We start from the raw sequence: 16,943 nt of genomic DNA on the forward strand, positions 1-16,943 counted from the left end.
TACCACTACTACCGCTACTACTACTACTACTACTACTGCCACTACTACTACCACTACCACTACTACTGCTACTACTACTACTACTGCTACCACTACTACTACCACTACTACTACTACTGCCACTACTACTACCACTACTACCGCTGCTACTACTACTACTACTACTACCACCACCACCACTACTACTACTACTACTCCTACTTTCGGCTGCTGCCGTTAGGGGGCGCCACAGCGGATCATCCGTTTCCATCTCTTCCTGTCCTCTGCATCTTCCTCTGTCACACCAGCCACCTGCATGTCCTCCCTCACCACATCCATAAACCTCCTCTTTGGCCTTCCTCTTCTCCTCTTCCCTGGCAGCTCCATATTCAGCATCCTTCTCCCAGTATACCCAGCATCTCTCCTCCACACATGTCCAAACCATCTCCATCTTGTCTCTCCTGCTTTGTCTCCAAACCGTCCAACCTGAGCTGTCCCTCTAATATACTCCTTCTAATCCTGTCCTTCTTCATCACTCCCAATGAAAATCTTATCATCTTCATCTCTGCCACCTCCAGCTCCACCTCCTGTCTTTTCATCAGTGCCACTGTCTCCAAACCATATAACATAGCTGGTCTCACTACCATCTTGTAAACCTTCCCTTTAACTCTTGCTGGTACCCTTCTGTCACAAATCACTCCTGACACTCTTCTCCACCCACTCCACACTACCTGCACTCTCTTCTTCACCTCTTCTGCACTCCCTGTTACTTTGAAGTCGATCCCAAGTATTTAAACTCATATGCCTTCATCACCTCCACTCCTTGAATCCTGACCATTCCACTGTCCTCCCTCTCATTCACGCATAGGTATTCAGTCTTGCTCCTACTGACTTTCATTCCTCTTCTCTTCGGTGCATACCTCCACCTCTCCAGGCTCTCCTCCACCTGCTCCCTACTGTCGCTACAGATCACAATGTCATCCACAAACATCATCGTCCGTGGAGACTCCTGCCTGATCTCATCCGTCAATCTGTCCATCACCACTGCAAACAAGAAAGGGCTCAGAGCCGGTCCTTGATGTAATCCCACCTCCACCTTGAACCCATCTGTCATTCCTACCACACACCTCACCACTGCTACACCTCCCTCATATATATCCTGCACCACTCCTACATAACTCCTGACTTCCTCATACAATACCACACCTCCTCTCTCGGCACCCTGTCATATGGTTTCTCTAAATCTACAAAGACACAATGTGACTCCTCCTGGCCTCCTCTATACTTCTCCATCAACATTCTCAAAGCAAACATCACATCTGTGGTGCTCTTTCATGGCACGACACCATACTGCTGCTGCTGATCCTCACCTCTCCTCTTAACCTCAGATCACACCTCCTACATAAGATATAGCCCACCTGTGTGCACTTCCCTCCACTCTTGTACGTCACCCTGTGCTCCTCCCTCTTCTTGAAATATGTATTCACCACAGCCATTTCCATCCTTTTCACAAAATCCACCACCATCTGTCTTTCCACATTCCTCTCCTTGACACCATACCTTCCCATCACCTCCTCATCACCTCTGTTCCCTTCACCAACATGTCCATTGAAGTCCGCTCCAATCCCCTCTCCCTCCTCCTTGGGTACCCTCTCCACCACGTCGTCCAACTCACATATGTGCTGATAACATTCAGCAATAAACCTTCAATTCCCAGCTTCATACTCATCACTCTGTCTGACACTCTCTTCACCTCCAGCACACTCCTGACATACTCCTCCTTCAGAATGACCCCCACCCCATTTCTCCTCCCATTCACACCATGGTAGAAGAGTTTGACCCCACCTCCGATACTCCTGGCCTTACTCCCCTTCCAGCTGGTCTCTTGCACACAGTATACCTACCTTTCTTCTCTCCATCATGTCAGCCAGCTCTCTTCCTCTACCAGTAATACTGCCACCATTCAAAGTTCCGACTCTCACCTCCACACTCCTCCCCTTCCTCTTCTCTCGCTGCCTCTGGACATGCCTCCCCCCTCTCCTTCTCCTTCCCCCAACAGTAGCACAGATTCCACTGGCACCCTGCTGGCCAACAGTACTGGCGGCGGCAGTCGTTGCTAACCCCGTTCTTGACCCATCCGCTATGGAAACCTGATTTTATTAGAAGAAGAAAGAAGGCCACTTTATGTCGTCATTGTGCTCTTACACACAGAATTTGTTCATAGAACCTAACTTTACTTTACTGGTCTGTGAACATCCCCCCTCTTCCTTCACAGTAGTCTGATGAGCTAGTCAGACACCTATATCTCGGGGAGTCGTCCTGGAAAAGGAAACTATCTCCTCGCTCGTCTTAGCAGCAGTTTGATTGATCAAGTTGCTGAAGTCCAAAAAGTGACCCGGTGCCGCTTTAAGACGAGTCATCTGTTTGCATTTAAATCAAATGAAACAGGACCTGGAAAGTGAAGTGTGTGTTGTGTGGTGCCATTTTGTGTTGTGTTGTGTGTCTTATGTTGTGTTGTGCTGTTTCCAGGACACAGCGGGTCAGGAGCGGTACCGGACCATCACCACAGCTTACTACCGGGGAGCCATGGGCTTCATCCTGATGTATGACATCACCAATGAGGACTCCTTCAACGCCGTGCAGGACTGGTGAGGCTCCGCCCACTCACCTGCTCGTGCTGCAGATCTGTGTGTGTGTGTCTGTGCACGTAGTTATGTCAGAGTCACAACCAGGAACACGTTGTTTCATGTGCGCAAGTGTATGAAATGAAACGAAACATTGTTTCCCCTTCCCACAACAGTACAACACAAAGACTACAACACATCCCAAAACTACAAGAACACACATCCCAAAACTACAAGAACACACATCCCAAAACTACAAGAACACACATATCCAAAATACAAGAACACACATATCCAAAATACAAGAACACACATATCCAAACTACAAGAACACACATCCCAAAACTACAAGAACACACATCCCAAACTACAAGAACACACATCCCAAAACTACAAGAACACACATCCCAAACTACAAGAACACACATCCCAAAACTACAAGAACACACATCCCAAACTACAAGAACACACATCCCAAACTACAAGAACACACATCCCAAACTACAAGAACACACATATCAAACTACAAGAACACACATCCCAAACTACAAGAACACACATCCCAAAACTACAAGAACACACATCCCAAAACTACAAGAACACACATCCCAAACTACAAGAACACACATATCCAAACTACAAGAACACACATCCCAAACTACAAGAACACACATATCAAACTACAAGAACACACATCCCAAACTACAAGAACACACATCCCAAAACTACAAGAACACACATCCCAAAACTACAAGAACACATATCCCAAACTACAAGAACACACATATCCAAACTACAAGAACACACATCCCAAACTACAAGAACACACATCCCAAACTACAAGAACACACATCCCAAACTACAAGAACACACATATCCAACTACAAGAACACACATATCCAACTACAAGAACACACATCCCAAACTACAAGAACACACATCCCAAACTACAAGAACACACATCGCAAACTACAAGAACACACATCCCAAACTACAAGAACACACATATCCAACTACAAGAACACACATCCCAAACTACAAGAACATACATCCCAAACTACAAGAACACACATCCCAAACTACAAGAACACACATCCCAAACTACAAGAACACACATCCGAAAACTACAAGAACACACATCCAAAAACTACAAGAACACACATATCCAACTACAAGAACAGACATATCCACACTACAAGAACACACATATCCACACTACAAGAACACACATATCCACACTACAAGAACACACGTATCCAAACTACAAGAACACACATATCCAAACTACAAGAACACACATATCCACACTACAAGAACACACGTATCCAACTACAAGAACACACATATCCAAACTACAAGAACACACGTATCCAACTACAAGAACACACATATCCAAACTACAAGAACACACGTATCCAACTACAAGAACACACATATCCAAACTACAAGAACACACATATCCAAACTACAAGAACACACATATCCACACTACAAGAACACACGTATCCAAACCACAAGAACACACATATCCACACTACAAGAACACACGTATCCACACTACAAGAACACACATATCCACACTACAAGAACACACATATCCAAACTACAAGAACACACATATCCAAACTACAACAACACACATATCCAAACTACAAGAACACACATATCCAAACTACAAGAACACACATATCCAAACTACAAGAACACACATATCCACACTACAAGAACACACATATCCAAACTACAAGAACACACATATCCAAACTACAAGAACACACATATCCAAACTACAAGAACACACATATCCAAACTACAAGAACACACATATCCAAACTACAAGAACACACATATCCACACTACAAGAACACACATATCCAAACTACAAGAACACACATATCCAAACTACAAGAACACACATATCCAAACCACAAGAACACACATATCCACACTACAAGAACACACATATCCAAACTACAAGAACACACATATCCAAACTACAAGAACACACATATCCAAACTAACAGATAAGTCTAAACTAAAAAAACAAACAAACAAAATATCACTGTCCAGGAGAACGAACGCCAACCAGGATGACTGTCGGAACTGCCGGTCTGCGTGGGCTAGCAGTTAGCTTAGCCCGCCCCGCTTCCACTTCCTGTCAGACCGCCTTTGGTGTTTCCTCTTTGGGCGCAGCTCCGGTCAGGGCTGTAGACCTTGGGCCCACAGGACGCAGCAGACCAGGCTCTCCCAGCTGATCCAACACCAGCTCTACCAGCCAGACACCTTCGACACACCTCCCCGCACTCCACACGACGACACTAAAAACACAGTCAAGGCTAGGCGAGGCCGCCGCCAGACCACCCTCAGTGTTATCAGACCTGCCTGTCTGCATGGGCTAGCAGTTAGCTTAGCCTGCCCCGCTTCCGTGTCCTGTCAGACCGCCCTCAGAGCTTCCTCTTCAGGCACAGCTCCAGGTAAGGCTGTGGTCCCTGGGCCCACAGGATGCAGCAGACCAGGCTCTCTCAGCCGATCCAGCAACAGCTCTCCCAGCCGTCAAACGAAGACAAACTCAGATGCAGACGTGGAAAGACACTGCATGGATGGTACTGGGTGAGGCCGCCGCAAACCTGAATTCACGCTGCAATCTTCCCACACCAGAAGCGGAATTGTGTCTTTGTGTACGTGTGTTTGTGTATGTAAGCTAGACAGAGGGAGGGGGAGTCCAATCAAAATCACCTAAGGAATTTTTGTTGGTGTGCGTGTGTGTGTGTGTTTCAGGGCAACCCAGATTAAGACATACTCCTGGGACAATGCCCAGGTGATCATGGTGGGGAACAAGTGTGACATGGACGAGGAGAGGGTGGTTCCTCTGGAGAAAGGAAAACTCCTGGCTGAACAGTTAGGTAAGGCGATGGCTGAATACGCATTTCAATGTTCAGAGCTGTAAAGGTTTATAGTGAATTTACATGAGCTGCTGAAATAGGGCCCTGTGATGGACTGGCAGTCTGTCCAGGGTGTCTCCCCGCCTGCCGCCCAGTGACTGCTGGGATAGGCTCCAGCATCTCTGTGAACCTGATTGGGATAAGCGGCTTGGATAATGGATGGATGGATGGATTTCTAAATGAGGAATCGACCACCTGTGTCACCACACAAGGTCCAGTTGAACCACAGACTGTTGTGTACTGGGTGGGTCAGTCAGTCAGACATGCTGTCAGTAACCACCAGTTCATGACAGTGCTGTACTGGGAGCTCCTGGTGGTTGAACTGGGCAGCTCCCTGGTGTGACTGCATGTGTGAAGCAGGTGAAGTCGACCTGCCCAGCAGTGTTGTGAAGTTCATGGCGGGCTGTGATGGAGCGGTGATGGAGCTGGTTGCTTTTGCATTGTGTATTTTTTACATTAGACAATTTTATACAGCATTACGACAACACAGACCCATCGAGTCTCTCCAGTACACATGTACTTGAATAAGATTTCAAGTGTTTCTTTTCCTTCCTGCGGGGTTTGGTGTACATACTGATGTTCTTGCTGTGGGGGGCAGCGCAGCCAACTGCTGCAGCCTGCAGACAAACAGAAGCGTCCCTAGAGTCACTGTGTGTGTGTGTGTGTGTGTGTGTGTTTTGCTGTCAGCTATTTGCTGCAGATGTAAGTCAGAAGTAAATGTAAATGCTGCGGGCTGTGCGGTCACAGCGAGGCGTCGTCCTGCTGAGCTGTTTCACAGACACTGTGTCTGTAGAGGAGCTGGGACACCAAAGTTTGTCTGTCAATTCGCTTTACTTGTCATTTATTGCAGACGGTTTACAATAACAGAAACAGTAAAATCCGGGGCGTCTGGGTAGTGTAGTGGTCTATTCCTTTGCCTACCAACACAGGGATTGCCGGTTCGAATCCCTGTCTTACCTCCAACTTGGTCGGGCGTCCCTACAGACACAATTGGCTTTGTCTGCGGGTGGGAAGCCGGATGTGGGAATGTGTCCTGGTCGCTGCACTAGCACCTCCTCAACAGTAAAATCCACAGGTCATCCGTCCTTCACGCACCGTTCACACCTAAGGACAATTAGTCTTTGATTCACCTGATATCACACACACACACATTTAAAAAATATCCCTCTCACCCCTGTTTCGGGTGGTGTGTGTCTTCCTCAGGCTCGGTCCTCCACCAGAGGTCTGGGAGTTTGAGGATTGTGTGCAGTATCTTAGCTGTTCCTAGGACCGCACTGTTCTGGACAGGGCTGGAGCCACTCTCCCAGTTTGGGGGTCACAGCCCCTAGTGCTCCTATTACCACTGGGGCTACTGTGGACTTCACCTTCCACATCCGATCTAGTTCTTCCTTCAGCCCTTGGTATTTCTCCAGCTTCTCATGCTCTTTCTTCCTGATGTTGCTGTCAGCTGGATAGCTCAGTTGGTAAGAACGTCAGCTTTCTATGCTGGAGATGGGGATTCAAACCCCGTTTGAGACAAGTATCTTGTAAGAGGATCTTACTGGACTCCTAAAGCTATACAAGCCAGATACCTCAGATATGAGTGACAGTAACATGAAGAGAGTCATACTGGCTTGGATGTTGTCCAGGTCAACAAGGTCCGCATCAGGGGTTGGGGAACCAGGGCAACCTGATGAAAACTGGGCTACTGGAAGAAGACATTCCTGGACAAGAGCTGAGAACCTGGAATACATATATATATATATAATCCAGTGAGTCAAGTAAATTCTTTATGAGACAGCCTTTTACTTGACTCACTGGATTATTTTGCTCCTTATTTGTTGAGCACTTTCATTACCGTTGGGTGTTTCTTTAAACGAAGTTTTATATATTTACAGACTCTCAAAATTGTCATCTAGTGAGTCCATCTTCAATGAAGCTACACCTCCATACCAAGATGCATTACAAATGGGCGGCTACAATTTTAAGCTCAAGTACAACCCACCATTACACACTGACTGCCAGCAAACCAACAAACGTAGCAGAAAATGAAACATCAGCTGGTACAACCCACCCTACAGTGATACCGTGGTACAACCCCCCCTACAGTGATACCGTGGTACAGCCCCCCCTACAGTGATACCGTGGTACAGCCTCCCCTACAGTGATACCGTGGTACAGCCCGCCCTACAGTGACACTGTGGTACAGCCCACCCTACAGTGATACCGTGGTACAACCCACTCTACAGTGACACCGTGGTACAGCCCACCCTACAGTGATACCATGGTACAGCCCACCCTACAGTGATACCGTGGTACAACCCACTCTACAGTGACACCGTGATACAACCCACTCTACAGTGACACCATGGTACAACCCACTCTACAGTGACACCGTGGTACAACCCACCCTACAGTGATACCGTGGTACAACCCACCCTACAATGATACCGTGGTACAACCCAATCTACAGTGACACCATGGTACAACCCACCCTACAGTGATACCGTGGTACAACCCACTCTACAGTGACACCATGGTACAATCCACTCTACAGTGACACTGTGGTACAACCACCCTACAATGATACCGTGGTACAACCCACTCTACAGTGACACCATGGTACAATCCACCCTACAGTGACACCAAGGTACAACCCACCGTACAGTGACACTGTGGCCACAAACATCAATAAGCAGTTTTTCGAACTTTTGGATAAGTGCTTCACCCCCAGACCATCAACTGAGGAAGATGTTCAATAGGAACACCGTCAACTTGAGTTACAGCTGCATGCCTAACATTCAACACACAATATCGTCCCACAGCACAAGAATCATCAACACATCAACGACACCTTCATCACAACCGGACTCCCTCGGATGCAACTGCTGTGTGAAGGACTCACGCCCCCTCGAGGGAAAATGCCAGACGAAGGGAGGTATCTACCAAGCTATGGTGACGAGAGAGGACAACGACAAAACAGAGACATACGTGGGTCTAACAGAGGGGACATTCAAAAGGAGGTGTAATGCACACATGTGTAGCTTTACAAACACCCATTTAAAGAATGTCACATGTTTAAGCCCTTATATTTGGTCACTGGTGGACAGAAACATTAATTATTCAACCTGCTGGAAAATCCTCCCAAAGAACAAAACATGTTCACCCAGCAGTAACATGTGTAACCTATGTGTAACTGAAAATGGTATTTATTCTTCCCAAAACCTTGACACCAATCTGCTCATCCACTTTAAGATAGAAAGTTCATATAAACTTCAAACTCCCAAACTGAGGTCCTAGGGTGTTTCAGGTCTTTCAGCATCATACACCCTTGCTCAGGCGACCCAGCCAGGCTTGATCAGGCGCTGGCTTGTGTCCCAGTAGCACTGGCCCACAGATCACTCCTTCTGAGCCAAAGCCATCTGGAGGCCCTCTCTGAAGCCTCCATGGTAGACTTGATGGCTTTCCTTTTTGCAGCCCCAGTGATGCCTAGTATAGTGCAGACCTTGCACAGTAAGTTGCCATCAAAGCCTCTATACCCCACTTCAATGGGCTCATAATACACCTCCCAGCCTCTCCTCCAGCACTGATCCACCAGCTCCTGGTACTTGGACCACTTCCACTCATTTACCTATTCCATCCGGTTCTCCCAGGGAACTGTCAGCTCTATAAAGAGCACCTGCTTTGAAGATGCTGATCATAGCACTATGTCTGGTCTCAACAAAGTTGTCATAATGTGGTCTGGGAACCTGAGATGCCCCCCCCCCCAAATTGACTCATAGCTCCCAGTCTGACACAGAGGTGAGGAGACCAGCTGCTGATCTGTACTGTGACTGAGACTGCTCACCAGCCCTGATAAGGAAATGTTCCTGTCTGTGGGCTTGCTTGTTCTTGGTCATGGCTTTGGAGATGGCCTCTGCAACTGTCTCCAGCACCTGGTCATGTCGCCGGTGGTATCGGCCTTCCCCCAGGGCTGATGGGCAGCTGCTGAGGATGTGCTCAGGTGAACTTTTTCCAGGGCACAAAGGAAATTATATAGAATCAATCTTGCCCCAGAGATGGAGATTTGCTGGGCTAAGCAGAATATCATACACAGCTTGTACCATGAACTTGATCCACTATGGTTCTGCCTGCCAGATATCTGCCTAGGATATATTCCTCTCCAGTGCACATGTCCATGCTCCCTGCTGCCACATGCCCACCATTCTGCTGGCTCTTTCCTCCTCAACACCTGCGTGCACCTCCTCCAGGACTAGATGGCGTCTGTCCTTGCCATGGTCTTTATCTTAGCGAGGATGTGGGATGGCTCCCAGCCCTTCCTGTCCAGTTGCCACCATGCCCACCAAAGCCCTGTGCCTCAGCCAAGACTCTGCTATCTCCAGGCCTCCCTGTGCTCTCCACTTCCTGCCTGTCCACACAATAATGCCTGTTGATGCCCCTCTAGAGTCCTTGGAGTCTCGATAGAGCAGTGTCTCTCTTGTGCGAGAAACCCTGAACTCCTCATCGAGGCTGCTGCCGGGGAGCTGGAGTTTGTTCCTCCTCCCATACAGTGCGGCAGTACCAAGGCTGCATGGCAGATCCAGCCATCTCCGGAGGTAGCTACTGATCTTCCTCTCCAATGTCTCCACTGTCGACAGGGTTACCTCATAAACCAGCATAGGCCAGAGAACTCAAGGTAAGATGCCATGTTGGTAAATCCAAGTCACAAACCTCCCAGGTAGGCCAGACTTGTCTATTGTGGTGAGTCAAGTCTCAACCTCCTTGATGGTTTCTTGGATTGCTGCTGTATCCCTGAAGCTACAGTCAAAGACCTTGCCTAGACTCTTGACTGATTTCTCAGTGATGGATGAAATCAATGCCATCCAAAATGAAGCGAAACCAGTCTACCACTTTACCCCTCTTCAACACCATGGCTCTGGATTTGGCTGGTTTAAAACTTATCCTCACCCAAGAGATGAGCTTCTCCAGGCCCTGGAGGATCCACCTACCACCAGGCACTGATAATGTGGTGGCAGTGAGGTCATCCATAAAGGCTCTGATGGGGGCTGCCAAACACCAGACTTGGACAGAGGGCCACTGTATTCAGTTTCAGCTGCCTTGACCACCATATTCATGGCAAGGGTGAGGAATGTACCTGAGATGGTACATCGAGTTATAATCCCCTTCTCAAACTGGTGCCAGTCAGATGTTGTGTTCCAAGACGTGACTCTGAGCCTGAAGTTCCCATAGTAATTCAGGATGAGGTCCATGATCTTACTGGGTACATGGTGTCAGTCCAGGGTAGTCTCACTCAGCTTGTAGGGTATTGAGCTATTGAGTTAAACGCCTCATAGAAAATACAATCCAGAATCATTGACTGATGATGCCACGGAATTCAGCAGAATGAGTGGACATGTTTGTTATAATGATATTGTTTTTCTTATTCTTATTGAAGGTGCTGTAGCTCCTGCTGTATTTCTGTTGGATGTGATTTGTGTGTTTGTTCCTGCTGTTTCCTGTAGGTTTTGAATACTATGAGGCGAGCGCCAAGGAGAATATCAACGTACGTCAGGTCTTTGAGCGTCTGGTGGACATCATCTGTGTCAAGATGTCGGAGCGTGTGGATGTGGAAGCGCCTGTTGCACCTGGCTCCAAGACCACCAGACTGACTGACAAGCCCAATCAGCTTCCTCAGAAATGCTGCTGATTGGCTGTCGCCTGTCATCATTTTTCTCTGTCCCTCCCCCTCTCTGTCTCCTCCCTCAATCCAAATAAGAAAAGAAAAATAGTTCTATTAGTCCATCATTCCTCAACACACTAACGTTGCTTAGGTCTGTGTGTGTGAACAGCCAATAGTTAGTACTTCTTCTAATCTTCCTCACCCTCCAAGTATCCCAGGTTGACACCTAAAGCAGGTGGAGGAGTAAAAATTACCTCAACATGGGGTAGAAACGATCTCAACATGGGGTAAAAAGGATCTCGATGTGGGGTGAAAAAGATCTTGACACAAGGTAAAAAGGATCTTGACGCAGGGTAAGAAGGGAAAGCACAGCACTGCCTCTCCTCAAACTAGCACAATGATGACACATTCATCACACAGCCATCCATTTTCACTGGACACCAGCAGTGAACAGATGGTTTCTGTGGCTTTATTTCATCTTACTGATCACACTGCTGTCTAATGGAGCCTCTCTCAAAGCTAACCAGATGTACAAGCTAATACTACTACTACTACTACTACTACTACTACCACCACCACTACTACTACTACTTTCGGCTGCTCCCGTTAGGGGGCGCCACAGCGGATCATCTGTTTCCATCTCTTCCTGTCCTCTGCATCTTCCTCTGTCACACCAGCCACCTGCATGTCCTCCCTCACCACATCCATAAACCTCCTCTTTGGCCTTCCTCTTCTCCTCTTCCCTGGCAGCTCCATATTCAGCATCCTTCTCCCAGTATACCCAGCATCTCTCCTCCACACATGTCCACACCATCTCAATCTTGTCTCTCTTGCTTTGTCTCCAAACCGTCCAACCTGAGCTGTCCCTCTAATATACTCGTTCCTAATCCTGTCCTTCTTCATCACTCCCAATGAAAATCTTATCATCTTCATCTCTGCCACCTCCAGCTCCACCTCCTGTCTTTTCATCAGTGCCACTGTCTCCAAACCATATAACATAGCTGGTCTCACTACCATCTTGTAAACCTTCCCTTTAACTCTTGCTGGTACTCTTCTGTCACACATCACTCCTGACACTCTTCTCCACCCACTCCACCCTGCCTGCACTCTTCTTCACCTCTCTTCTGCACTCCCCGTTACTTTGGACAGTTGACCCCAAGTATTTAAACTCATACACCTTCATCACCTCCACTCCTTGCATCCTCACCATTCCACTGTCCTCCCTCTCATTCACGCATATGTATTCTGTCTTGCTCCTACTGACTTTCATTCCTCTTCTCTCCAGTACATACCTCCACCTCTCCAGGCTCTCATCAACCTGCTCCCTACTCTCACTACAGATCACAATGTCATCCGTGAACATCATAGTCCACGGAGACTCCTGCCTGATCTCGTCCGTCAACCTGTCCATCACCACTGCAAACAAGAAAGGGCTCAGAGCCGATCCTTGATGTAATCCCACCTCCACCTTGAACCCATCTGGTATTCCAACTACACACCTCACCACTGTCACACCTCCCTCATACATATCCTGCACCACTCCTACATACTTCTCTGCCACTTCCGACTTCCTCATACAATACCACATCTCCTCTCTCAGCACCCTGTCATATGCTTCCTCTAAATCTACAAAGACACAATCTAACTCCTCCTGACCTTCTCTATACTTCTCCATCAACATTCTCAAAGCAAACATCACATCTGTGGTGCTCTTTCATGGCATGAAACCATACTACTCCTCACTACTCACCACCTCTCCTCTTAACCTAGCTTCTGTAACTCTTTCCCATATCTTCATGCTGTGGCTGATCAACTTTATACCTCTGTAGTTGCTACAGTTCTGCACATCACCCTTGTTCTTGACAATCTGTACCAGTATGCTTCTTCTCCACTCCTCGGGCATCCTCTCACTTTCCAAGATTGTGTTAAACAATCTAGTTAAAACCCCACTGCCATCTCCCCTAAACATCTCCATGCCTCCACAGGTATGTCATCAGGACAGACTGCCTTTCCACCCTTCATCCTCTTCATAGCTGCCCTCACTTCCTCCTTGCTAATCCACCGCACTTCCTGATTCACTATCCCCACATCATCCAACCTGCTCTCTCTCTCATTTTCTTCATTGATCAGCCCCTCAAAGTACTCCTTCCTCCTTCTTAGCACACTCTCCTCACTTGTCAGCACATTTCCATCTCTATCCTTGATCACCCTAACCTGCTGCACATCCTTCCCAGCTCGGTCCCTCTGTCTAGCCAATTGGTACAAGTCCTTTTCTCCTTCCTTAGTGTCTAACCTGTCAAACAACTGACCATACACCTTTTCTTTTGTCTTCGGCACCTCTCTCTTGGTTCAATGGTAGGATGGTTGAGATGGTTGAGATGGTACGATGCTATGATGGTAGGATGGTTGAGACGGTACGATGCTACGATGGTAGGATGGTTGAGACGGTACGATGCTACGATGGTAGGATGGTTGAGACGGTACGATGCTACGATGGTAGGATGGTTGAGACGGTACGATGCTATGATGGTAGGATGGTTGAGATGGTAGGATGCTATGATGGTACGATGCTACGATGGTAGGATGGTTGAGACGGTACGATGCTACGATGGTAGGATGTTGAGACGGTACGATGCTATGATGGTAGGATGGTTGAGATGGTACGATGCTATGATGGTAGGATGGTTGAGATGGTAGGATGGTAGGATGCTATGATGGTACGATGCTATGATGGTAGGATGGTTGAGATGGTACAATGCTATGATGGTAGGATGGTTGAGATGGTACGATGCTATGATGGTAGGATGGTTGAGATGGTACGATGCTATGATGGTAGGATGCTATGACGGTAGGATGGTAGAGATGGTAGGATGCTATGACGGTAGGATGGTTGAGACGGTACGATGCTATGATGGTAGGATGGTAGAGATGGTAGGATGCTATGACGGTAGGATGGTAGAGATGGTACGATGCTATGATGGTAGGATGGTTGAGACGGTACGATGCTATGATGGTAGGATGGCTGACACGCTCCAGCAGCACACTGACGGTGTATCTTCTGGATGTATTTGTTAGATGAGCTACAGAATGAAGACACCTGATTCCTCCCTTCCCTCTCCTAGTTGTAGTCACGTAGCCGTCATGTGTTTAGTGTTCATCCCATCAGTGTGTGTGTGTGTGTGTGTGTGTGTGTGTGTGTGTGTGTGAGAGTGTGTGTGTGTGGAGCTAACATGTGTGGTTGTTTGACGTAACATAATATTTGAATGTTAGGTTGTAGGGGGTTGTGTGATGTGGACGTATCTTTGAGAGAAGTGGATATTCTGATGATGATATGTCGATGAAGAACTTTCAACAGAACGTGTAGCTGTGGAGGGATGGACGGGAACGGTTTGCGGGTTTACTACTGAATATTATGAAGATACAAAAGAAAGATTCTCTCCTGCCAAATTGTTATATGATGTTGACAGCACACATCTTTGAGTGTAACTCGCCACGTGTCTTGATAAAATATAGGGTAATATTTACATGTCTTCATATAGTTATTTTTCAAGTGGAGTTGTAAATGATAGAATTAGAATGTATGATGTGGTGCAGTTCGGCTTTATTTTTATGCTGTATACCGGTGGAAATATATAGAGAGTTTATGTAAAGCTGTTGTCTTACTGCTCACTCCCACGTGGAGGAGAAGCACCAAGTGATTGTACAAACTACTGAGTGTTTGTATATTATAAATTCAGTTTAGTATAATAAAAATCACAGTCTTTAATCGTGTACACGTTTTGAGTTTTCATTATGACACTCTTATAACACAAAGTCTGATTATTAATTATTATTAGTAGCTGCTATTATTATTAGTAATAGTTGGAATAGTATATTGCTGCGGTTTTTACATTGCATGTGACACCAGACACCAGTTTGATCAAGTAACAATAACAATCCACAACTCTGTGGTTTCACAAAGTGTGGCAGCCAAAAATCTTGGAGTTACGTTTGATCCCAGCCTTTCCTTTGATAAGCACATTAAAGAAATCACCAAGACTGCCTTTTTTCACTTACGTAACATAGCTAAAATTCAGTCTTTTCTCTCCATGGCTGACGCAGAGATTCTAATACATGCATTTGTTTCATCCAGACTTGATCACTGTAATGTTCTGTTCTCAGGTCTGCCACATTCTAGTACTAAAAGTCTTCAGATGGTTCAGAATGCTGCTGCTAGAATCCTAACTAAAACTAGGAAATTTGACCTTATTACACCAATTCTTGCCTCCCTTCATTGGCTTCCTATCCACGTTAGATCAGAATACAAGGTGCTTCTGCTGACTTATAAAATCCTAAATGGGCTTGCCCCATCTTACCTGTCTGATCTCCTTAAACCTTACATGCCATCTTGAGCTCTTCGCTCTCAAAATACAGGGCTCCTGTGTGACCCCAAGTTAAAAGAAGTCAGCTGGTGGCAGCAGGGCCTTTTCCTATCGGGCCCCGTTCTTGTGGAATAACCTGCCTGCTGCCATCAGACAACCAGAGTCTGTTGAGTCTTTAAATCCAAACTCAAAACTCATCTTTTTACCTTAGCCTACAATTAGTTGCCTTTAAGTTGAGTGCTTCAAGACATGCATTGAGGTGATATGGGTCAGGAGGTAGGGTGAGTCGTGTAGTAATCAGAAGGCCACTGCTTGGATGCTCGACTCCTCCAGAGAGTGTGTCGAAGTGTCCTTGAGCAAGACACTGAATTTCTAACTGCTCCTGATGAGCAGGTTCCATGGCAGCCTCCACAGTGTATGCCTGTGTGTGTGAATGGGTGAATGTGAGGCACACATTGTAAAGTGCTTAGAGTGGTCTGCAGACTAGACAAGTGCTATATAAACGCGGCCCATTTATCATCTACCTGTACTGCATGGTGGGTCGGTTTCCGTCTCGGGAACTTACCAACCACTGTTCTGCCGACACGATTACAGCGTGTACATTATAGCGTATAGATTATATAGATCATAGTGTGTAGATTATAGCGTATAGATTATGTAGATTATAGCGTGTGGATTATAGAGTATAGATCATAGCGTGTAGATTACAGACTATAGATTATAGAGTATAGTTTATTGACTATTGCAAACTGTTCTCTTCTCTCACGTCTTTTCTCCCTCTCTGGCTGGCTGATGTCTTATCCTTTCTCTTCTGTGTGTGTGTGAATGTTGTAATGTGAGTCTCCCGTGTGCACGTGCAGTCTGACCTCCTCCCAGGTCTCCATGGTGATGGTTGTCACGTGGCTCGGGTCCTGTGCTGTTCTGGTGGCGTCTGGACGCTGCTTGGCATCCTCCTCATCATAGTCGTCATATATTTTATAAGTCCATTATGATTGTGTTATCCTCTTTCAATGTTGTATTGTGTAAATTGTGTAAACACAACATCATGTCACGTTGTGCGTCTTGGGAGAGAGATCCTCCTCTGCTGCTCTCCCGGAGGTTTCTTCCTACTTGTTCTCCCTGTTAAAGGTTTTTAGGGAGGTGTTCCTTATCTGATGTGAGTGTGTAAGGAGAGGAAGTTGTGTTGCTGTAAAGCCCCCTGAGGCACATGTGTAATTTGTGATACCGGGCTATATAAATAAAACTGACCTGATTTGGATGTCAGACATCTTGACGGGGCAGCCTGAAGGCCAGGGGCGGGGGTGATGGTATAGATAGACAGATAAATTAGGTAGACAGAATTGGACATCACTCTCTTTCATGAGCTCTGAAATAAGCACCCACAGCAGCTGTAACACAG

At 46.7% G+C, this 16,943-nt stretch overlaps 1 protein-coding gene across 1 annotated transcript in view; it reads left to right on the forward strand.

Annotated features, from left to right (window-relative positions):
* rab3b (RAB3B, member RAS oncogene family) overlaps positions 1-11,302 on the forward strand; it is an 18,406-nt gene extending 7,104 nt beyond the window's left edge. The window contains 3 exon segments of the mRNA XM_056276937.1: positions 2,509-2,627; positions 5,382-5,506; positions 11,026-11,302. Coding sequence (XP_056132912.1) covers positions 2,509-2,627; positions 5,382-5,506; positions 11,026-11,210 — 429 coding nt within the window. The 3' untranslated portion in view covers positions 11,211-11,302.
* The last annotated feature ends 5,641 nt before the right edge of the window (positions 11,303-16,943 follow it).

This window comes from Lampris incognitus, chromosome 3, assembly GCF_029633865.1.
Source record: "Lampris incognitus isolate fLamInc1 chromosome 3, fLamInc1.hap2, whole genome shotgun sequence".
Lineage (NCBI taxonomy): Eukaryota > Metazoa > Chordata > Actinopteri > Lampriformes > Lampridae > Lampris > Lampris incognitus.